This window comes from Pipra filicauda, unplaced genomic scaffold (genome assembly GCF_003945595.2).
Source record: "Pipra filicauda isolate LSUMZ 115617 unplaced genomic scaffold, ASM394559v2 scaffold69_size3009148_pilon, whole genome shotgun sequence".
NCBI classification, from domain to species: Eukaryota; Metazoa; Chordata; class Aves; order Passeriformes; family Pipridae; genus Pipra; species Pipra filicauda.
Genome location: NW_024104864.1, coordinates 905,358 through 929,857, shown reverse-complemented (window position 1 = coordinate 929,857; position 24,500 = coordinate 905,358). Strand labels below are relative to the sequence as shown.

At 48.1% G+C, this 24,500-nt stretch overlaps 1 protein-coding gene across 1 annotated transcript in view; it reads left to right on the top strand.

The window, feature by feature from the left end:
• Positions 1-24,152, top strand: part of FSTL1 (follistatin like 1) — a 54,015-nt gene extending 29,863 nt beyond the window's left edge. Inside the window, exons 3-11 of the mRNA XM_027730356.2 lie at positions 8,595-8,699; positions 9,940-10,069; positions 11,255-11,287; positions 12,966-13,096; positions 16,587-16,705; positions 17,474-17,586; positions 18,783-18,893; positions 20,552-20,649; positions 20,910-24,152. Of these exons, the coding sequence (XP_027586157.1) occupies positions 8,595-8,699; positions 9,940-10,069; positions 11,255-11,287; positions 12,966-13,096; positions 16,587-16,705; positions 17,474-17,586; positions 18,783-18,893; positions 20,552-20,649; positions 20,910-20,954 (885 nt within the window). The 3' untranslated portion in view covers positions 20,955-24,152. The remainder of the gene's footprint in view (positions 1-8,594; positions 8,700-9,939; positions 10,070-11,254; positions 11,288-12,965; positions 13,097-16,586; positions 16,706-17,473; positions 17,587-18,782; positions 18,894-20,551; positions 20,650-20,909) is intronic.
• Positions 24,153-24,500: the final 348 nt, after the last annotated feature.

Sequence of the window (24,500 nt, the reverse complement as noted above, 5' to 3'; positions counted from 1 at the left end):
AAAGGGAAAACAGAGTCCTCGCACCATGGAGTCCCTGAGAGGTGTGCCTGGTTCTGTAACTGTTAGCAGCATCATGCTGTAAGAGACATCAGCTGTTTGGCAGATGCCTTTCTGCTCTTGATTAGGTTGCAGGGAGAAAAGCCTCCTTCCTCCCAATTCCTGCTTCCCTTTCTGTGCAGGCACCAGCTTCTGCCTGTTCACTGTGGAATGTGAGAAAGCCATGGCTGGTGTGTTAGGGCTGCAGTCCCTGCCAGCAGTCCAGGCCGTGTAGTCACAGGGGTCAGTGGGGAGGCAGAGCTCTCTGTGTCTACCCTGCCAAACTCTGCAAGGCAGTGCTGCCTAAGCAGTCTGGTTTTTAGCAGTACGAGCATCAGATATCTTCATCTCCCTCTCCTTTATAGAACCATGGACAAATTCCTACTACAAGCTTCCATGAGCAATGTTGTTTTTCCATGGCCCCATACAGAGGTCACTGACCTGATGGGCCCCCTTTATCACAGAGGTCAGCCACTCTCCTGCTCATTGCTCTGGTATGATGGGCACATGTGGTCCATGGATCATGGACTGAGCAGCCAGTAAGTCAGGGAGGGTCACACACAAACGGGTGAGGTACAGGTTTTGCAGAGAGGGAACCTTCTCTGGGCTGTGGGAGTTGCAGTTCCTTTCCTCTATTGCCTGTGTGTCTCTGATCCAGGTTTTCTGGGAACCCTCCCTGATTCCCTGCATGGGTAGAGATGTATGCTCTGGCTTGTTTCCCATTAGCAAAAGTCAGCTGCCATTAAATATTCATCTGTTAAGCATTCAAAAGCCTACAGGGTTGCACTTTGTTGTGTGATGTATTTAAAGGGCCAGTCCTGAACGTCAGTTGAGACTAGAAGGAGATACAGGCAAAGATTTGGATAAGAGGGTTGGATTATGCCTGAGGTCTTTGCGTGGGGGATTTATTGTTTGGGGCACATGCTCCTCTATGGAAGACATCCTGCAGGGAGTGCGGCAGCTCCTGGCGCTGTGTCCGGATGGCTGTTCAAAGCCCTCAATTGCAGCTGGCTGGAATACCTTAGCAATGGAAGCTCTGAGGGAGCAGAAGAGAGATGGGGTCTGTCCTCCAACACGAGGAAAACACTGAGGAGGGAGCACAAGAGTCAGTGGTGAGGAGACTGCAAGGGGCCTGGATTCATAACAGGGGGGCTGGAGTGAGAACCTGCCCTCAGGACTGCAGGCAGCAGTGGTGTTGAGTCTGTCAAGATGAGAGGCCGAGACAGAGAGCTGTTTTGTGGGGCTCTGCAAGGGAATTACAGACGGGTTCCCTAAGGAAGCAAAGCTATGTCAGCAGGCTGTCTGTCTGCCCGCCTGTCTCTGGCCTCCAGCAAGTCTTGACTCTATCAGCCTGTTTCCGCCATGGCTGATAAAGCGGTGGAGGCCTCTGAGATAATGGGATCCAGCTGGTTTTGTGACTCTAGGTGACTGGCTTAATGAGAGGGGCCTGTGAAGACCTCCCCTGCAGAAGGAGTCCATGGGCTGCTCTGTAACTAACTGACAGGCAGGCCGTGCAGAGAGAGCTGTTGGAAACTGGGCTTCATTAGTTCTGCTGCTTGCAGGATGGTTTTAGGATTTGGGTGAAGAAGAATCCTGCAGTTTAAATGCGCTGGACCCCTTTGCATCCAGCACAGACCTCGTGCTGACACCCTTCAAATAGGATATTGTTATCATTGGGAATGTTGTCAAATGCATGTGGTCACAGTCCCCTGGGGTAGCCAGCCCTGGTCTAGACTTTGCCTGACAAACATCTCTTCCTTTTTAACTAACTAGCTTGGAGACAACCTGTTTTCCAGCCTTCTGAGCTGCCCATCGATACCTCTGCTGGTCTGAGCAGCAGGACAGGTACCGTGTACCTCCCAGATGCAAGGGTGGGGAACTCTTGGGGCCGGGGAGGGGATAGCTCCAGAAGGTGCCACTTTGAGTCCACATAACACCAGGCCAGAGGAAGTGTGCAATGGATGAGCCTGCACCAGTGTGTTCAGCAACCCCTGACAGCAGGTTTCCTTGAGAGTAGGGGGTATGGATCATTTCAAAACCTACTGTATCATCCTTACAGTGATGATGTCCTGGGATGTAGGTTTTATTGGAGAGCTGAACTGGGAATCAGATATGATTCAATGCCCTCTAGCTGGGCTTATCTCCATCTTATCTTTGCTAAATGAATCTCAAACCTTCCAAGTAAGATATTAAGGGTAATTTGTGTGGGTTTTCTTCCAGAGTCTGCAGATATCCTGAGGCAATAGCCCAAAGGAAGAGAAATTGCAATGTTTGCCTTACCTATCTATTTATGGCAAACCCAATGTCAGGGGTGCCTGCTTGTTTCACGCTAATCTGCTCAGTTTATGCTGCTGCCAAATTTCTGCCCCATCACACCGGAGTGTTAGAGGATCCAGGGAGCTGCCACAGGAATTAGGTCAGGTTTGTGGGGAGGGACGAATGCTTTTCCTGTTAGTTGCAAACCAGAACAACAGGACAAACGTGCTGCCAGAGCCAGCTGCACAAATGACCAGAGGTGACAAGCTGGCTGCCTGTTCCTGCCCTCCAGCAAAAGTGGGATCTGCTCTCCCAGAGCTCTGCAGGAGGGCATGCTGCTGAAAGAGCTGTTCTGCTCAGAGGCACACTTGGGTAATGGGATGAAATGCAGGAGCCAAATGCTTTCTCAGTGCCAGGAGTTGCTAAATTTTCCTGACTCCCCTGAGCTGCTCTGCTGCCCAGCCCTCTGCTTTTGAATGTTGCAGCACATTGCAGCGCTTCTCCCTCCCAGCCCCACAACGGGAGCAAAGATTGGGAGTCAGGGGATATAGTTTCTCACTTCAGCTTTCTACAATGTTGACCTAGTGCCTTGTGGCTCCAAATCTTTCAGCATTGAGAAGCAGACATTGCCAAGACAACAGCTGGATAAAGTGCTAGATTTCATGGCTGGATGTTGAGTTGGTTTAGAAATTGTGCAGGCAGTGCTGTTTACAGGTGGCACCTTGGCATGTTTGGAGACCCGTTGTATCCCTACTCCCATTAGTCATGTCAGGGAACAGGCAAAAGGGATGTGGATGGAAAGATGTAGGCAGGACTGGCTGAAATACACAGCTGCACAGCTTGTTTCTCCCTGTCTGCACGGAAGGAGCCTATTGTGAATTGTACTGATTATATCTGAAAACTTCCCGCCAGCTTTTGCTGCTGCCTTCCCTGAGACATGAGAATCTGTGTGTCTTGCAACACCAGACATCATTTTGGTGCCCTTTAGTTTTGCCTTATCTGTGTTTGTATAATACATGGGATTACCTCCCATAGGAGCTTTCAGTGCTGCAGCTTTAGAGCACTTTGATTTCCTTGCACACCACACAAAGCAAAACCACAAAGCCTTGATTTTACAGCACGCAGCACAGAGAATTATGTGAGGGCCAAGTCGTTTTATGGATTTCCACAAAGCGACGCCAAAAGAGGCAAAAACCCTGCCATCACTGCTGATAGCAGAAAAGGTTTTTACTCGTGTCAGTAGGAGCATGACGGTAGGTAGTATTTCTCCTGCAGTGTGGCTGCTGAGAAAATGACTTTTGAGATTTCCAAGAGGAGATTTTGTATAGAAAGATATGCAGAAAGGAGAAAGTCATCTGAGGGGTTGTTTTGAACCATGTTAACTCCCCACCTCGTAGCAGGGTGATCTCCCTACTTGTTTCCCAGAATACGTGTAATGGCAGAAATCCCTGGTGCTCCCTTTGGGCAGTGGGGCACCGTGGGCGTGGAACTGGTTGTACAGCTCTTCTCTGTAGATGGAAGCTTGTTCTTCCTTACACAGAGGTGTTTTGTCACTGAATTGTTCATGGTTTCAGCTTTCACAGACTGGTTGGGAAAGCCCCATTCCCACCAAGTGACAGCAGTCATAGCTCAGCAGGGGCCAGGGGTGGGAGCAGCCAAGGGAGAGCTGCAGTGAGCAGTTCCCTCACCAAGGCAAAGAGTCATGATGCTTCTTTTCTGTCCCTCTTGCTGCAGACACCACACTGCTTGCATGTGGTCCCACCAGTGCAGAGCAGGCACAGCACCTCACAGGACCTCGTGACCCCATGCAGACCCACATGTGGCACCATGTTGGTGTGTCAAGTCACATTCAGTCCTAGACATCTGGGTGCAGGCAGGGACTCGGACATGCTCCTGACAGCTGCACTTACTCTGTGTTGATAGTTCAACTCCTAAGCACCTGATGCTGCTGGAGATGAGAAACAGCCCTTTCTGCTGCCTAATTTCCTAATTTTAGCTCTCCACCTTGAGGCCCTGAATTGCTGGTTGCCATGGTGATCCTTCACCACAGGCGCTTTCTTGCCTGTGGGTGCCTTGGAAATGTCTCTTTTTCCTCCTTGCTCCCTAGAAGCAAGAGGCAGAAGCATTGCACGTGGCTTGCTGCACTGTCAGTTCAGGTGTTCTGCTTAGTGTTTGCCCACTCACATACAAGAATCTTCATCCACACGGTTACATTTCCCAACCCTCCAAAAGCGGTGTGCATTCCCATCCCCATTTGGCAGATAAGCTGGTCTATACGTACATGACACTGCCCATGAGTTGTTGGGAACAGCTTTCTCCATGGTCTTTGCCAGAGAAGATGTCTGGGAAGGTTATCCCTCTGTGGAGGCTGTGAGGTGAAGAGCTGGAGTGCTCCTGTGCCATGGCAGACACTCCAGAGCCGCAGGCACTCCTGCCCCGGCTTCATTTTCACTGCTCTTACACCTTCCCACTTGCTCTCTGGGCAGCAGAGGAGTAAGTAAAAGCATTGCCCAAACAGAGAGAGCTTGGGCATCTCACTCGAGGCAGAAGAGAGGAACTGCCTTGTCAAGGCTTGTGGTGTAAATGCCACTGTGCAGCAATTAGTAACGACTCTCTGCCCTTTCCCTTCCGCCTGCCCAAGCTCACCGTGTACTGGAACGAGTGACACTTCCCAAGCCCATGGTGACACAAAAGGCAGTGGCAGCTACCAGGGAGGAAGTAGTATAAAAACTGTGATTCCAGCCCCCAAATCCTGACATTAATTAATTTAAGGGCAACAACATTGAAACACTGTGGAGTCTTTTTGTGTGTGTATGACGTTTCATTTAGAACTTTACAGTTCATATTTTCAAGCTTTTACATGGCAGGGGCAAACATGAGCTATTTAATATTAAAGTGGCAGCTGCCATCCTCACTTACATGAGTCCTTGCAGATGGAGTTTGATAAAAAGCAAACATGACAAGGTCCAAGGTAAGACCAAAATATCTGCCACAAGAAACTGCTTTGGCTGGTAGCTTCTGGGAGATCACCAGAGAACTGGAAGTTTATAAAGCCTCATTCACAGACCCCCACTGTACTTGTCCATTCACCCACCGCCATCTCTGTTACACTCCCAGTTCCACATAGGAGACTCCAGTGTTTGCTGGGAAGGCAGCCAGGAGCTGCTAGAGAGCGCTCCCACCCTGTGGTGGTGTGCCATAAACCACCTCAGAGCTATGTGGCTGTACCAAGCAGGAGCAGTGGTAACTCCTAACTTCATCTGTGTGCTTGCTGGTGGAGGGAAGGATTTTCTGGCTCTGGCAGAGGTAAAGGCAGGATTTGTAGCAGCAGCTCCTAGTGCCTGGCAGAGCAGTGCCACAGTGGGTCAGGTTGCAGGTGCAGGGTCAGGTAGTTATCTGGTAGGAGATGTGATGTTTGGTGAAGGAAGGAGGTGAGGGTCTAAAGGATTTTGGAAGGGAGCCAGAGGCCTATAAGGGCCTATGGTCGGTAGGTTGTAGATGGATAAACTATAGGTTGTGGGGTGAGCATTGCAATGAAGGGAGGCACAGAGAACTGAGGGAACTAGGGTGGAAGCTGAGAATGGTTTTCTCTAGAGGTGGAGCCAGCACACAGCCCAGTAGCTGCTGTCACAGTTAGAGACTCCAGGAGGGAGGATGACCAAGCTGGGTCTGAAAAACCCTGTGGCAGAGTGAGAGGGCAGGCAGGCAGAGCAGCTTGATTCCTTTCTTTGTCTGGCAGAACCCTGAGGTGGAGAAAGCCGTGCTGGAATGTGGCAACCAGCTCCAACCCCCGCTAGCCTAGGATAGCTTAAAGCAACAAGAAGAATTAACCAACAAATTGTATTGCTTTGATTAATAAGAAAAAACAGAAGTAATGTGGTCTCCTAGCCTGGCAGGTGGCTGGTTGTATTCAGAAAGTGTTCTGGTGTTGTCACCCTGCCAGCATCCCTGGCCCACGTCCCAGTGGAAGAGCTGTGGGATGTCTCCTGGGCTCTGGCACTTCTGGGGAGGGAGCTGTGGCCAAGACAGCCACATCACAGGCCAGGTTTCCAAGTGAGCTGGCATGGGGAGAGGAGTCTTGAGGTAGGTCATTGTGGATGATCGTTGAGGCCAGCTGCAATTGTAGCAGTGGTAAAGTTTCAGCCCAGGAGTCAAGAGCCAGGTTTGGCATTGGTGGCATGTACTGGAGGTTGCTGCTGGCAGCCCTGCCAGTCCATGGGTAGGGAGAGGCAGGGTACTGCCATCTATTGCCAAGCACCTGGATTACAGGGTGGCATTTTAAAGCTGTGTTTAGCTGTTTTTTTCTGGTCTTTGGCTTGGTGAAGCCACGTGATTAGCACTTTGGTGGCTACAGTGCATTTTAAGTGTCTGAGTACCCTAAGTCAGACTACAGCCTGGTAACATTTGTTTTTATTTTGTGCATTTTGCAAAATGAGTTATTCTTCCTTCCCTGTCCTGAGTTGCATGAGGTTACTTTGTGCAGTGAAGCACTAGTGTTGCCCCATCCCACTCCAGAAGTGCCCAGATCACTTACCCCAGCCCTCCGCTACAAGGTAACTAGGGAGAGGTGGATGCAGGAGAAGGGATAGTGTATCTTTTGTAGCTCAGAAACAATATGTGAAAGGAGATGAAAAGGCAGAGGGAGGATAACAGAGGATGTTCATGGGGAGAGCAGGCCTGGGACACGGTATACATTTCTCAGCTAAGACTGATATGTCCAAATACTGTATTTTAGAGGATGAGCAGCAAAGCAGGAATGCTTGCAGAGAGTAGGAAAGGTGTTTGTCACTATGTGAACCTGGAGGGAATCCTGCAGTGCTTTGGAAAGACCTTCTTGGGCTTGATGAACTGTGCAGTAGACCGGCAGAAAAACTGTTCTCAAGACCAGGGCAAGGTCATTCAAAAAACGATCAGGCTGTCTCTGTGAGCTGTTCAGTAAAGACAGCAACTCACAGTGAAATTGTGGTTTAAAAGTAAAATAACAACAAAGAAAAAGAATTAGGATAAAGAAGAAACAGAAGAAAAAACGTGCTCAAAATTTATCATTTTATCTATCAATAATGCCTCTTCCTCAAACACGTTCTGCTTCTTTTTTCATTATCTACTTTCAAAAGTAGATAATGGAGGTACAAAGGAACCACAAATGAGCAGAGGTTAAGAATAATACTCAGATGAGAAGATGAAAAAACCTTTGTGTATTATAGGGGAGAAACACAGCAGACGTGATTGACCTACCCCACTGATTATCTTATGTTCCTCAGTCTTCTTCCTGTGATACAAAACTGTGACAGAAGCCGGTTGGCTAGCCTGAGCCAGATATTCAATGTACCAGTGGAAAATGTTAGATGAAATGAGAGTTACAAAGGAAATTAATGGCAAAGCAGGGGATTAAAACAGGGTCTCCAAAGTCTGAACCCCTGGAACCGTCTTCTCTTTTAAAAGTCTATACAAAAAAAGACAGTAAACTGATAAAAGTAAATGGTGGTTTTATTGAAAACATGATTAACCTGTGGAAATCTTCCATGTTAGCTGTCACTAGTTTAGGAATGAAGTGGGACTCAAAAAAAAAAAAAAAAAGGATTTGACAGTTAAAGGGAAAAACAAGAATAGTCATGATGACTTTGGCTAGGAGAAAACTGCGAAGCGTATAAATTGTGCCGCAGGGCATAAGTCAACTGCAGGCTGTCAGAGACCAGGAAGAAATTTTCACTATGGGTAGGTTACTGTATAATTATCTTATCTAGGACAGTGTTTCGTCCTTTGAAGTGTTTAATCTTGACCAGTGGAAGCAAGATAATGGGTCCTGTGGTTTTGTTAAGTTTTTTTATGACGGGGCATTATCTCTAGTGCCTGATGGCAATTTCTTCCACTTGTTTGGTATCGCACCTTTCTCTAGGGATATGTTCACCTACTTCTTAAATGTTTCAAGCAAAGACATTTCTGCTCCCTACCCTCCACGAAAAAAAATTTTAAAGACAGCAGTCCTTGACATGAGCAAATTATTCTTGATGTTCTTGTTAGATTTCCTCTTGCTCATGTTTGCTCCAATTCTCCTAGGTGATTTTCCAGGAATGACCTCAAGGAAGCCCTCTGTTGCTGGCACTGTAGCCCTCATTCTTGTGTCTACTCTTGCTTCATGTCTGAGCTGTTAACCTACTGCAGTCATGTCTCTCTTGTTCTATCACCCACTTTTTACCACCTGGGTGCTCCTTGGTCCTGATACCTGTTAAATTTTTTTAAAACTGTGTTGCTGCTCTTCCAGGTAATGATGTATTTTGTGTCTCTTACTTTGTATCTTGCAGGAAGAGCCAAGGAGCAAATCCAAGATCTGTGCCAATGTTTTCTGTGGAGCTGGTCGGGAGTGTGCGGTGACTGAGAAGGGAGAGCCAACCTGCCTCTGCATTGAGGTATGGGGGCAAGTTCTGAGTCTGGAACAGGTGTCACCATCACTCCCTAGCTGGGTTTCTGTCGCTGGAAGGATCCCATGATGGAGTAAGGCTGTGGCTGTTATGGAGCAGATGCAAATTCACAGTGGCTCTTCAAACAACGGAATTGTTTCCAGTGTCGTGTGGGGGAAGAGCTCTGTGATACTGTTTGGGGCTTGCAGCTGTGCTGCTTGAAGAACTGCCTAGGGTCTTTACACACACAGGAAACTTGGCTGGAGGTCTTTTGTTGGGAAAGCCCAATAGGGTATAGATATACAGCTGGCTTAGAAGGGCACTCTAAGGAGTGGTCTGCGAGCTCCAAGACAGCCTACCCTCACAGGCATCTTGTTTGAGGAGGTTACAAGCATCCTACTAAAAATCAGCTTTTGTAAAATGGAAATAATTGTGGTAGAGTGCTGTGAGGATGAATAGCTTCATCCAGAAGGGAGCCAGAGATGATTAGAAGAGTCTTTCACAGATGTAGAGACACAGTGTCTCCCTACACCTCTCTGTCCCGTGCCTTCAAACCATTTCTGCCTGGCTTCTGGGAATGGGCATGTGACACTTTATTCCCACTCCCCTCAGAGGCTGCAGGTCTGACATGGCCAGCCAGAGCACTGGAGAGTGAAATGTTCTATTTGCAGGAAGAGAGTGTCACTCTGGGTAGGCTTGACTAGACCAGAAGGAACAGAAGAAAGAAGCCCACAGCCTGAACGGTGGCACCGATGAACTCACTCTCTGCTGTGGCTGTGCTGTTTGTTCGTGGCTGATGGTTTATTCTGCACTCAGTTGCAGAAAGATGGAGCAGAGTCTACAAAAAGATGCAGTGGAGCCAAGCAAGGAGAGGTTCACAGATCAGACTCACAGAAACACATCTGGGCAGGCATGTGCATGGCACACGGAGCAGCAGTTGCGGGATTATGCTTAGTATTTATGCTGAGCACTGATTTCTCTGCAGGGTTCTGCTTTAAGAAAGACTCCTGTTGTGCCGGTGGTGATTGAAACTGGGATAAAGTGAAACCTTTGAACTCACAGCCACAGACTTTCCTGTGCAGGTTTTTCTGGGGTGATTATGGGTGCATTCAGCCTGTTCCAAACACGGGCTTAAGGGGACTGTGCCAAGGGCTTCTGTTGAGTTGGGCTGATGGTGGGACTCACCTGCCTCCCTGTAGCTGTCCCAAGGAGGCAGGTAAAATGCTTGTCTCCTCTGGCTCTCTCACAGCAATGCAAACCTCACAAGAGGCCTGTGTGTGGCAGCAATGGCAAGACATACCTGAACCACTGTGAGCTGCACCGTGATGCCTGTCTCACTGGCTCCAAGATCCAGGTGGATTACGATGGCCACTGCAAAGGTAACCCTGGCGATGAGGACTGGCTACACTCGAAGGGAGGAAGAGTTGGAAGGGAAACATGATAACAAGGAAGGGCAGAGGCCTCACCAGCTGAGACCTTGTCCCACAGTTGCTGAGTGGGTTAAACAGGGCAAGCCTGTAAACAATAGCCAGGTTCAACCAAGAGTCCGGATCACCAGGCAAGTTAGTAGTGATGAAGTAGGCCCGAAATCAAGTCATGAAATTAGGTCTGGGGATGGTAACCAGAATCAGGCACAGGCCAGTAATTGCTAGACAAGTCTGTAGTGATGCAGTTTATAGCAGGGCTGAAATCAAGGTGGGAAGACACCAGGTCAGGGCCTAGATCAAGAAGCTCTATGGCAGGTACAAGAGTGCTTGCAACAAACCTGGAGACAGGCATAATAATAATAACAACATAATCCAGGCAAGGCCTAGGGGCTGAGACATCAGATGAAATGGAGCCCCTGGCCTCATGGGTAGAGAGTGTGGATGGAGGTCTGGGGTGAGGCTGGCAGGGCCATTAGGGCCATCATAAGTGCACTCAAAACCCTGATACCATGGCTGTGGTGGGATCCTGGAGCTATTGTCTCCCTGGGGGGGTGGGCAGCACTCAGGAGAGCAGGGCAACTTCTTGCTCCTGCCTGCCTCTCTCTGAGCTTGTGGATTCAGACAGGTAAGAGTTTCACTTTACCTGCTGACAAAAGGTCATACTCTCAGGATAAACCCCCAAAGCCCATACTATCATCCATGCTCATCAGGGATCTCTAGAACTTTAGGAGCAGGATTTTGCCTCATCAGTGCAGCTGTTTAACTCACACCCACGTGAGCTGCACAGTTTTCTTGTATTCAGACAGATTTTCATGTGTTTAAATATGTGCCCTCACTCTCTTGCCCTATCACTTGGATACCATGGGTGAAAGTGTGGTGCACTCTTTCTCATTTCCTTCCATCAGATTTATAAACATTGATGAGATTTCCCCTGAGCCTTTTCTTCTTCAGTCTAAACTGTCCTCAGTCTCCCCTCGAGGTCTAGGGGATTCCAGTCCCTTAACAATATATATGGCCCTCATAATTCCAAAGATTCCCAAGTTCCTCTGCTTTTCCCAAGTGGCACCCGGGGTGGGAAGAGGTTCGTATTGCTTCACACTGCATCAGAAATGTCCTCTTCTGTCTTTCCATTAACAGAGAAGAAGTCTGAGAATCCAGCTGCAAGCCCAGGTAAGAAGCCGTCTCCTTCCTGGTTGAGGCCTCTGTATCCATTTGTATGCACTGGGAGATGGGCAGGACGATGTGCTGGGGAAGGGTTGCACAGCTCTGTGTAAAAGTCCCTCCTCTGCACTGGCTGTAGCAGAGTCTGAGTAGATAAATGATCTGAAATATGATTTCCCCACTCTTTACTCCTGGGTAACCTTTCAGAGCTCATACATCTTCTGGGCTTTTCACTGTGCTGGGATGTCTCAGGGACTCAGCATGGACAAGGTCCAATGAAACCCAGTTTGTCCCTGGGGACACGAACTGTGCTTATCACCCTGACTGGAGGGAGCACTCTTTTTACCTAGTTCATCGGGGATCTAAGACAGTAACTGTGGAGCTATTGTCTCCAACTCCAAGAGCACTCTTTTAAAAGGAGACTTTGCTTTAGGAGTGGTGAACTGATGGGTGCAGAGGCAGAGAGGCAGCACTAGGCAATCAGTGGGGCATTGTCAGGGGAGTCAGGAGGTACAGCTGAACTGCCTCTTACCGTCAGCCAACAAGATGATCTTAAAGGTCTCTTCTAACCTAAATGGTTCTATGTCACCTAAATGATTTATCACCTAAATGACAAGTCTCTGGTTCCCTGTGTTTGGTTTCTCCCCTTATATATTACCGTGTGTACTTAGGACTATGGATTTTAGGGCCATGACTTGTGCCTTCATCAGGGCATCCTTTTCCCATTCATGGCCTCTAAGTGCTGGAGCTGTATAATCATCAACTTCTTAGGACAGATGAGAGCAAACTCTCATGCAGACTTAAGAGGAAGGATCATGTCAGAGCATGGCCACCATTTAAAGCAGTTTTTAAAAAGTTCAACACTAAACATGCAGAATTATTTTTTTCCTATCTATCCATCTGATTGTGATTGTAGTCACTGGATTCAGAAGATCTTAGTGTGTGTAAGTGACATGAATGCACACTGATTCCTGTATTGGCTTCACTGACCTCTGGGCAGGGATGACAACTCACAGCTAGGCTTTCCATTTTGCTTCTAAATGCATGGTTTGGTACTAGCACACAAAGTGATAGCCACATAGAGAAACCTGTGACACTGGCAAACGCTGTGAGTGAACAAGTCTAACTTGACCTCCTCTCATTTCCAGTCAGAGTGGACAAATTAGGACTTTGAAGAAACAAAATCTCCTGAGATAACAGGCCCTAAAATTCAAGTCTTGGCAACAGCATAATAGAAAGGCTTGCTCAGGGTAGTCTTCGCCCTTGCAGAAGATAGAGGTTTTGGTATTTGAGGATTGACAGCTGAATGCCAGTTCTGCATAGTTCGGGAAGCCTGGGGACACTGTCAGTCACCTTCCTCCCTCAGTCTGGGATTCTTCACACCAAGATGAGTCAGCTCCGGGTTGTTCTTCCACAAGCCTCACGGAGAGGAAGAAAAAAAGGAACTTTGACAGGAGTGTTGTTTTCCAGCCTTGCCACGTGGTGTCACCCGCAGCCCGGCCACCAGTCAGCACATGACCCCTCTGCTTGCATCTGAAGTGGTGTATCTCCAAGGACAGAGGGGCTGCAGTCTGCCATCAGGGCGAGCTGGCTGGCTTTTGTTTCCAGTCTTCTCTCTGTGGTCTCTCTGCCGACTTTGTTTTTCTCACCCTTGTTTTTGTTTCTGCTTCACTGTCTTCCATTACAGTTGTCTGCTACCAGTCGGACAGGGACGAGCTTCGTCGCCGCGTCATCCAGTGGCTGGAAGCTGAGATTATCCCAGACGGGTGGTTCTCCAAGGGCAGTAACTACAGCGAAGTCCTGGACAAGTATTTCAAGGCAAGTAGAGCAGCAGCTGCCTCAGAGCCCAGAGAACATTTCTTGCCTTGTTGATGCAAAACAGCTGCTGTGCCCCTAACCAAGAGGCTCCAGTGTGTGACGTGCCTGTCTAACTGGGGGTCAGGGTGGTCTGATATGTCCTACAGCCTGATGTGTTACAGGCTGTCTGCAGCAGCTGCTGACAGAGCCACTGACATGGCTCGTGACAACCAGACCTGGAGCATCCCTGGATCCTGGTGTCTGACCTGCCCTGGGGAAAAGGAGAAGGGCAGACCCAGGTGTGCCTGTGGCAGGGGAGAGAACTAACCTCTGGAGACAAAAGATAGAAGAAAAAAGTGATGGGTGAGAGTGATGGAAATGTAGGAAACTGGGGCAGTGGCTGCTGTTCCTTTGTTCCAGACAGTCCCAAGGCCATGTTGAGATGGGTATAGGGGATGTTGGGGGGCTTCAAGGGGTATATCCCAGTTGTGGCCGAGAGCTGGCAGTTCTCTAGTGCTCTGCAGAGTGAGGGGAGCCACCTCGAGTCTTGGGCACTGCAATAATCCTGTTCTTCTTTCCTCCTCTCTGTCAGTCTATCCCTCAGCCCATGCCCACACCCTTCTGTAACCAGCAGATCCCCTGCTCCTGCCACATGCACTGCTGTGTCCCTCCCCCTCACAGCTGGCTCCTGATAAAGACTTCAAAGCATTCAGGATGGAGCTGGAGAAGCAGGTGGGGAAAAGGGAAGAGTGTTTAAATCATAAGCTGTTGACAGCGAGAGATTAATGGTACCTGACAGAACTTAGCACTGCAAGCAAATTTGCCATGGCAATGGCACCCCCTGGTGAGACAGAAGAGCTGGTCCCCTCGCTCCAGAGAGCATCTTCACATTTGCAGACATTGATGCTGCTCTGTCGGTGCAAACCCGCCTGTGGCCCACTGCCTCAGGCACTCCTGCCAGCGCCGGCCGGCACCCAAAAGCTGTGGTGTCCTGCTGAATGCAGCTGCTCAGTTCCCCCTCAGCCACTTCTGCAGAGTCTCCCCAGGTCATGGGTTTTGCTGAAATGCATGAGCCCAGCCACAGGCTTGCTCCACTCTCTCTGCACAGCTCAATCACACCCACTGTCCCCACGCCTGTCAGTGTGCTGGTGAAATCCCATGGCCACAGCTCAGAGGCAGGCAGCCTTATGTTCTCTTTACAGTCCCACTTTTTCTGGAGCACTGATCCCAGCCACTGGATGAAAGTTTCCATGGCAAAGTAGTACCTTTACTTGGACCAAGGGGGGAATTTCTGTGGCCGAGGCCAACGGTATGAGGTTCAGTAAGGTGAAGTGCCAGGTCCTGCACTTGAGTCACAACAACTCTTGTGCAATGCTACAGGCTGGGGGCAGAGTGGCTGGAAAGCTATCTGGTGGAAAGACCTAGGGTTGCTGCTCAACGGTGGCTGAACGTGAGCCAGCAGTGTGCCCAGGTGGCCAAGAAGGCCAATGGCATCCTGGCCTGTATCAGCAGTAGTGTGGCCAGCAGGACTAGGGCAGAGATCATCCCCATGTACTCAGCAATGATGAGGCCACACCTCAAGTCCTGTGTCCAGTTGTGGGCCCCTCAACGCAAGGAGATTGAGGGGCTGGAGCAAATCCAGAGGAGGGCAACAAATCTGGTGAAGGGTCTGGAGAGTAAGTCCTATGAGGAGCAGCTGACGGAGCTGGGGTTGTTTAGCCTGGAGAAAAGGAGGCTCAGGGGGGAACCTCATCTCTCTCTACAACTATCTGAAAGGAGGTTGTAGCCAGGTGGGGGTTGGTCTCTTCCCCCAGTCAGCTAGTGACATGACAAAGGGAAATGGCCTCAAGTTGTGCCTGGGGAGATTCATGTTGGACATCAGGAAAAATTCCTTCACTGGAAGAGTTGTCAGGCATTAGAACGGGCTGCCCAGGGAAGTGGTGGAGTCACCATCCCTGGAAGTGTCCAAGAAACGACTGGACGTGGCACTTAGTGCTATGGTTTAGATGACAAGGTGGTATTCGATCAAAGCTTTGGCTTGATGATCTTGGAGGTCTTTTCCAACCTTAATGATTCTGTGATTCTCTTTGGGGTGGTAATCCATCTTATCAACAGCCCTTAAAGCTTTGAAATATTTTTAAGGCAGAATTCAGGGTTTGGAACAACTTGGGACAAATCCAGGCAAAGCAAACTAAATGGCTTCAAACACACAGAAATATGTGTCATCAATGAGTGTCCACTGTCTCTGGAGGAATTTTGTTGTGCCAAGCTGCAGGGCTCTGCAAATGGCCTGGTTCCTGCCCTGCATGCATTAAACACTGGAGGCACAGGTGACATGAAGCTTTTCCCTTTTCTCCTTGATGGGTAGGTTTGTAGATGTGGCATTAAGCTATTTCCCTCCTGAAAGCCTGACTTGTGAGGATCACTGGGATGTGCATTGTTCATCAGGCAGGCCATGACTTGAAGGACATTATTTCAAGAGGAGCAATGCCAGTAGTGGGAAGCTGTTCTGTTTTGGAGGGTTAACACCTTAATGAAGACCATAGCATTGAAAGGCAAGAAAACTCACTTAACTGTCTGGGTCAGTAAGAGAACTGCATCTGCTTTCACAATAGGCTTCAAAGTCTAGTAGAAGTTGACATGTTAGTGGAGGAGTTATGCAGGATACAGAGTAATTTCCCTAGCCCTACAGGTTTCTCCTAAACCACATAGAGATAACAACAGGCAGTGTCTCTTTCAACATTCCTGGAAGCACTGTGCAAGGAGCCACGGTGACCTGCCCCAAGTCACACAGCAAAAATTAGGTGGCAGCAGTCTGTGCAGGATTAATTTTCCCCTCATAGCAATGCAGCTGTCTCTGATGGGGCACAGCAGTTCCTGCTGAGTGCCCAACACTGTGGTGTCACATCTCCAAACAGAAGGCAAAATGCAATTACTTCTTTGGGACTACAGCCAGGATTTTGGGGCTAAAATAGCTGCTCTTCAGTGCCATGAGTCCTGTCAGGACCTTAAGAAGTTGGTGATGAGGCGTCATGCTATTGCATTAAATTGTTTCTTCTCTGGTATCAGCAGAAAATTGCTTCCTGTGATTTTTCCCTTTCGTCACTGTCAGAGTCCAGGCACAGCCTTGGATTTACACATATTGGAAAGCTGACACCTCCTTGAATGCAACTGGTCTGCTTTAAGGCAGGAGGTATGTAAGAAGGCTAAGAGCTGACTGGAACAAAGAGAAGAAATAGGGTTAGAGCCATAAATCAAGCAGCAGGAGGTGAATGAGAGGCAGTGTAGCTTATCTGTGAGAAGAAGGCTAGGATCATATCTCCCCTGTTCTGATGCTAGTATGGCTGTGTTGCTGCTTTTCAATGAGTCTCTTTTTTTGTGCTAAACAGGGATGATGCAGCCTGTCTCACTAAAGCTTCAAAATGCTAAGTACTTTTGGAAGAGGGGAAAAGGAGGGGTATCTTGAACTGATAAATAGGACTCTCTTATATCTTCCCATCTTCCCTGACAGAGCTTTGATGATGGTGATTCTCGTTTGGACTCCACTGAATTCCTGAAGTTTGTGGAGCAGAATGAGACTGCTGTCAACATCACCACCTACATGGACCAGGAGACCAACAAGTTGCTCAGGTGGGTGGTGGATAGGATGCCAGAAGGAGGGACAGGAGGCAGATGTGGTAGAATAGGGCATGAAAATCCACTCATGATAAATATTAGTTAAGGCTTGCACTAACAAAGGTAACTGTCTGTGAAGTGGCTTCTCACTTATTTAGGTGTGAACACCACAAGAAGGGCAGTCCCACCCCTACTCTTCACATCAGGCATGTATTCTAACCCTCTTTTGTGTTAAAACAAGTACGTGTGCAGCCAAAAGGTGAGTTGGGTGACAGAAAGTTTATCTTCTTTTTTTTTTTATTTCCTAATAAATTAGCTTTCCAGTGGACTTCACTCACCTTTTGCCTAATAGTTAGATCTAGTAGAAGGAAGACATGGTGGGAAAACATCACTTATACACAGCCTGTAGTTTGAGAAGTTTCCCTTTTTCTTTGTGTGCACCACTGTGTGTGAGACAATGAGGAGAAAAGGCTGCTTGTGGTTATGCTGTGCTTGCATCTCTAGTCGTGTGACAGCACGTAGATGTTAACAGATGTAGATGTCCTATTCCTGCTGTTCTGAATATCCCCCCACTGCCCAGCCCATCGCCAGACAGAGAGTATTTTGTGACTGTTTTTCTTTTCTATGTAGCCAATGAAGTTTCCTTAGAGAAGCCACTTCTGCCAGACATCTCAAAGCCTTTCTAGTTATTAGTGGGTTTACTCATCCGTACTCTGAAGACAGAAGAGCAAGGACCAGCCTAGTAGAGCTCTGTGTAGAACATGCCTCTGTGTTTCTTTTCAGGGGACTCTGCGTAGATGCTCTCATCGAGCTGTCAGATGAAAATGCTGACTGGAAGCTCAGCTTCAATGAATTTCTCAAGTGCCTCAGCCCATCGTTCAATCCACCAGAGAAAAGTAGGAACTCCTCAGTCATATTGGGGAACAAAAGAGGTCCTGGGAAGCGAAGAAAGAAAAGAGACCAGCTTTGGGCCCGACACGGGATGCTGTAACTCCGCTCCCAGAAATAATTTTCATATGTGCCTGCCTCATCCAACAGCACCCCTTGTTCCCTGCATTGTCCAAAGTACCGCTTTTTCTGTCCCAGAGCCCTCGCAGCTCTCGTGATGAGAAAGGTTTGGATTTTAGAAGCAAGGACATAGGTCGAATGGGCATGGTATGCTTTTAAGGTCAAGGCATGTATTTAACAGTGCAGAGATGAGTCATGTGAGGAGTTCACGCCTGGATAACTTAGGAAAGTCAGATCAGACCAAAGTCCTGCTATGCTCTGCCTTTCACAGAGAGAGCCTCTCTGAACATCTCAAAGTTCACTATCCTTCCAAATCCTACTTAGTGCTACAGTTCATGTGAAAGCAGCTTAGTGTTCTGCTGACCAGGCATGTCTAGCCATTCATCTCATTGTCTCCTCAGGGGGTGCTGGTCCAGAGGTGCCAGATTTACATCCCACTGCAGTGGCATTGAGGAGCAGACAGAGGCCACGCTTTCTATGGAATATTAAGTTGAACCCTCTGCTGCCTGTTTCAGTGAGAAACTAGGGATGCTGCACCTCCCCCAGGACACATCATCAGCACATTATCACTTAACACCGTACAGGCCCTTGAGTGCTTTGGGGGCCTTGACTTAAACATATAATAGAACTGTAAGAAGAAATGTGAGCTGAAATGAGAAATCTTGATTTTTTTCCCCTTCCTTTTTCAAGACAACAGAAAATATAGAAATCAGAAATGCCAGCCTCAGCCTGGAACAGGAATTGTTTCAAAATAACCCAAACTTTCATTTCTTTTCTTTGTATAATAGATTAGGAAATTCAAACAAATTCAATATTGACATTTGATTTGGAATTGAGAAATTGAAATGTGTTCTTTTGAGTAAGCAAAATGAAGTTTTTGACTTTCCCAAATTATTTTTTGGCCGATTTCACACAGCATATTCAGAATTAGTATTTCAGTCATTATGAAACTTTTGGTGGTTAAAGGAAGGAAGGCTTCCCCAAAACCTCGTACCTCTTCTCTCTCTTAAGGCATCTCCAAAGTATGTTGTCCTTAGCCTGCTTGCTGTCTCACAAATACTGCCCTTGTGTTATGCCTCTTTAGAGTGTGCCCTGGAAGATGAAACCTATGAGGACGGAGCAGAGACCCAGGTGGAGTGCAACCGCTGCGTCTGTGCCTGTGGGAACTGGGTGTGCACTGCCATGACGTGCGAGGGTCCGTACGCTCTCCAGACAGTCACTGTGTTTGATTTTGTACAAAATGAATTCTTACTCTCTGTCTGTCTGAGGGCACCAGCTACCCAAGTTCTTCTCTCTCCAGCTTTTCCTCAGCTTCTCCATGGGTGGTTTCTGCATAACCCTCACCATGTTAGTCAAACCCAAGCTGGTTCTTTTCCAGAGGTCAGTAAGTGTAACTGGGTTGGGAGCAATGCTGCTGGGCTTGGTAGTTTGGATTTGGTGTCATGAAAATTCAGCACCAAATCTTCCAGACCAGAGCTACTCTGCATCCAGCTGGCTTGGGGCACATGCAGACCATATAGGTCGCTGTCTGCAACCATATATGTAGGTGTGAACAAGTCAGCTTTCCTGTATATGTGGCTGTATCCTCACTGTATCTGTGTTTATGGTATCTGTAAAGTAGGATCTAGGGTCCTGCCTTGCCCCAGAGGGGAGATAGGAGACTTCATCCAATGCCAAGAAAGCACTTTAAGTTCTTGCTGTAGAAACTGTAGAAGAAAATAATGGTGATGAAGGAAGGTGGTGTTCATAGTAAGGCAGGGTTGTTTGTTCTTCCTTTGGGAGGCCCTTCTTAAGCTTGCACAGCCAAGTTACAATTGTGAGAAGTCATGGTGTGGTTATGAACAACAACTCTCTGGTTTGCCTTTTCACAAACAGTCCCAGGGCCAGTGAAAAGCCACCTTTCCCCTGCCTTGGGAAATGTATGGATTCTTCTCAAGGAGCCACGTCCACCCTCTCAGCACTGTGCTGCATTTTTCCGGCCTTCTTCCCTAGAAACCAGGCCCTTGCATGAGCTTTGTTTCAGTGCTGTGCGGGAGCTGTCAGCAGTACATTTATAGTCAGTGGCTTGGGCAGAGTAGGAGAGAGGGGAACAGCAGCAGTGTGTGCAGAGTTTTTCATGTTTATCTGGGCTTCTGCAGCAGAGGCTTCAGGATCACCTCAGCCCAGACTTGGCTCTGGCAGCAGGAACTCACCTGAGAAAAGATAACTGTAATATTAATAGAACTGGCAGAGGAGCTATGGGTAGGTGGTAGGTCTCTTTTTGAGAGAGACTTTTAGAGACTCCTTTTGTTGCCTCCCCAGAAGCCACATTCAAAGTTGCTATGCAACACCTGTTCTTGCTGCCTGCTTTGTTCCCTGCATCCATGGCAGAAGAATGCAACAGGATAACAATTCCTTGACTTTCTGTCCATGTCAGAGCAGCAGAGGGGTTAGAGGCTATTCTTAAAGGAATAATGAAACCAAAGACATCAGGAAGTTGCAAAAGAGCAAAATTACCTCTTCATTAGGCATCATTACTGTATTTGGACAGCACTGAGCTTCCATTTATTCCCTACAAGAGGCCAAGATGTTTGAACTAATGATAGGTGTTTTTTTTAAAATAATATGCAGCCTCTTCCTTGTGGTTTTATTATCAATCACGTGTGAGGGAGAGACAAGGACAGGCTGGACACCCAGGTGCTGAAGTCCCAGGCCCATTCTCTTTTCTAAGAAGCCAACCCATACCTTCCTCCAGTAAAGCCTTCCTAAACTTGAGGGAGGCTGTGGCAGGCCTGCCTCTTTTGGTTCTACCTGGTTCAGCCTCTGAAATTTACATTTGCTATTTATGATAATAAACTCTGTTTCTGTTTGCAGGGAGGAATGAGAAGGGCCCTGCTCAGAGACACCGACCTGATCAAGATCTGACTGAGGAGGAGGTGGCTAGATACATTCAGGAACTGCAGAAGCACCAGGTTAGCATGAGGCTGGGAAGGTCTGTTTGCACTAAGTCTCGCCTTGCTAGAGGAGTTCCCTCTGCTTCTGTCGCTTGGAGACTTCTGGTAGAAGGGAGGGCACAGTAAAGGGGGATCTCTTGCCTCTGTGGAGAAATACAGGTGTGGAGCTTTGAGGTGTGAGCCAGTGTTGGCATTGCCTCTGGATGGACCAAAGGTTTCAGAGCACTACCAGTTCCTGTGTCAGTGCAGAGCTTCACTTCTGTGCTCTCTTTCTGTAGGAGACGGCTGAGAAGACCAAGAGAATGAGCACCAAGGAGATGTAAGGGGCCTCCACACCGGAGGAGCCCAGGAGGATGGGCCCATCCTGACACCCTGTCCTCCAGTGCTGATCTCAGTATGCACAAGTGTCTACTACAGTTGCCCAGTCACAGATATTTACATGTATAGCGATGGGTTATTTGTTTTGTAATACACAGAGAATGGGGCCGGGAAAGGGGAGCAGAGCCCACCTGTTCAGGGAGCTTCATTGCTGGGACCTTGGAAGGCTGGGAGGGACTCACAGCAGCCTCTGTGACCCTTCCCCAGAGCAGACAGCTGCTCCCTCCAAGAACTAACAGGGATTTCTTGTTCCCGTGGATCTGGGGAAAGGACGGAGGTCAGTGCTGGACAGAAAAGGGGGCCTTCAATCAGTACCATTGTCAGCACCAGCCTTGGCTGCAGAAATACAGGCCTGGCAGTTCTGTGGCTGAGCACATGTGCCGCAGGGCATCATCAGCCAAGGATCTTACCCTTTGGATCAAGCTCCTCGAAGCTGCTCAGCCTGGTGTGACACCTGGGAGTCATGGTGCCATGCTGCTGGCATGAGTCCAGCACGTTCCTCCTTGCTTTCCACCAGACTGTCCCCAGCAGCTCCTCCAGTACATCGTGGGCTCCAACACAATATGGTTCCTTTTGACCTCATCTCACTCTTGCTCTCCCTGTCCCCTCCTTAGAGGTGCTATCTTAATTTTTTCTTATCACATTCACATGCTGACTCCCCCTTTTTGTTTTGTTTTGGTTTTTTATTATTTTGTTTCCTATGGTAGTAATTCTGCTTTTGTATGTTTTGTAGCTCTAGATGTTTCAAGAAAACCCAGCGTGTGGGTTTTTGTTACTGACAGTGCAATGCCCATGCACAGTTTGTATCGCACTGCGCTCGGCCGCCACAAACATCACGAGCAACTTGTGAGCCTTGCACTACAGGGTATTCCCCAACTGGGGATAGCAGTGTCCCTCATGGGAAGAAGAGACAGAGCTGGATGTAATTAGTTTCACCAGACATGGATGGACACTGCAGCTCTCTAGCTCTCACTCCCTTAGCTAGCATTGACCATGTGCTCAAAGTCTGCTCATGCCTCTCTAAGTTGCCCAGAGGGAATTGCAAACAGTGTAGAGACAGAGGAACCAGGCAGTTCCATCAGTAGAGTATCTTAAAAGGCTTAACTACAGAGAAAAATGCTTAGTTGTGCTGTCAGCCATCATTTGGGGCTTTTTATCTTCCTCTGGGGTGAGGCAGCAGCATTATTCTTTGATTCCAGGTATGAGTTTGAAGTCAGGGCTGGAAGCCTCATTACTGACGCATTTCACAGTGTCATTAATCAGACCATCCTTGACCGCTCTCACATCCCTTCATGGGTTAGTGTCATCTGACCCATTTTCTCAGAGCATTGGTCCTAGATATAAATGAAATGGTGTTTTATTGATCATCACCTCTGTAGCCTCAAGCCTGGCTGATTTTTCCATTGTCAAATGTAGTCCATACACACCCGAACATCCACATTCCCTTCCTGGCCTTGCTGTGCTTCCCAAGCAGTTGCATGTACCCTGAGATGACTGCTTGTGACTTCCATCCTTCTGTTTGTGAGCAACTTCAGCAGTTGTTGCTGGGTGACTTGCAGTCCCTGGTGCTTACTCCAACAGAACTCCACTTGCATCTGCAAAACCACGTCCTGCCTGAGTGAAGAGCAGCAGGACTTTTGTCCCAACCTTCTCCTTTTTGCACGGTGCTTTCCTTGGAGAGGAAGAATGAGCCGGTACCTAGAAGTATAGGAAAAGAAGAAAGCTTGGTCCCTCCTGTGCTCTTTCCCATGAGCCAGATGTGTTAAAGGCTGTCTGGTCTTTGAGCTCTTTTCCTGATGTGAACCCAGAGGACTTCCATTGACTTTGGCATAGTGCCACTTCTCCGGTGTGAACCATAATGTACCCTGCTATGGAGTTTCTGGCATCATAAATACAGAAGGAAGCTGGGGTTTTTTTCTCATGAGGGCCTGGATTTGCCTTTGATCTGTCACCTGTGCAGCTGAGGGGAATGAGTCCATAGGAACTGAGGGTAATGTGGGCAATGCTACACTGGGATGAAGTCCCTCTTTGTGTTCTGGTGGCACTGGAAGAAGTGCTTGGTGAAATAGGAGCACCTGTTAGACATAGCCTTGCTCTTTCCCAGCAGTATGAGTGAAAGGGCTTTATGTGCTGGATCTGGAGTCACAGGAATATTGTTAATAAATGTTTTGCCTTATTCCGACCCTGCTCTAAAAGTTAGTGCCTCCCAGCTCACTTCCTTCCAGCTTGTATCATTAAAGTGCCTTAGAGAAAACACAACAGCTTGCCTTAAGGGCTTTCCATGGATGGTGATAACATCTTGTTCAGTCAGGAATATTTCCAACTCTAAGAACCAGAGCATGCACAGGAAGGGAAGGCGAATCCACAGCTTAAGGGCTTCTGTAGGCTGCACAATGTGATATGTTCTCTAGTCCCCTTCCTGTCTGCTGTGAATGTGCAGTTTAAACAAGGGTGGCTTCTGGGTGTAGAAGGAGAGGCGTGTGCTGGTGGTTGAGGTTTACAGAGCTTGCTCTTGCACTGAAGGTGGAGGGATGGGCTGCAGACTCCAGCAAGGCAAGCTGAGCTCTCTGAGAAGCCATACAACAGACCCTAGGGTGGCCTGGGGCCGCAGGGTGGGAGTGCAGCAGTTATGCCGTCACGGAAAGGGCTACCGCCTGTGGAGTCTTTCCTTCCTTCTCGTGCACCCAAAGGGACGTGCAGCTGTGGAAAGCGATGCCCATTCTAAGGGCTACAGTTCCCAAAGGGGACTGAAACATCTCACCTCCCTGCACACAGGGGAAGGGCAGCCCAGACTGAGCCATGCCCAGACTGTACCTTGCTGCAGGCTGGTCGGTCGCTAACTCCTGCAGGGTGATGTGGCTGCTGGGGAAGAAAGTGCTGAACTTCAGCCATTGCCCTCTAGGACAACTGCTGTACAGACTACAAGGGGCAGGGAATGCATTTTTTTTTCCAAAAAGCCAAATTTAAGCAACCAACAAAAAGGTCCCACTCCTCCTTCTATAGTCCCTCCTGTACGTGTGTGAAATTTATCAGTATTCTGTAGGTTTCCTTAGTGCACTTATTTTACTTGATTTTGTAATTTTTTTGAAGCAGGGGGGTTTGGATATTACTGCCAAATAAATGAAACAAAATTTAAAAAGTAATACGTTTGGTTTATTTCTCATAAGCCACATGACTTCATTTTCCTTATTAAAAAAATAGTCTGCGCATTCATACACAGATCTCAATGTGCTTGACAAATGTGAAACATGACTGTCTCTCTCTTATAGCTGAGGAATCAGGTGGAAAGAACACATAGGCAAGTAAAATAATAACTAAAGGCTTTGAAAATGTGACCTGCAAGGACAGATCAAAAGCCATAGGGACAGTTAAGAAAGAAATATCTAAATGTCCTCAGGGGGAGACTGCTGCCAAGATGAATGTGCCCATCTGGCTGTGGTGGATGGGACACTACTTTCAGTTGTGGTACTCAAGGCATATCCAGAGGACAT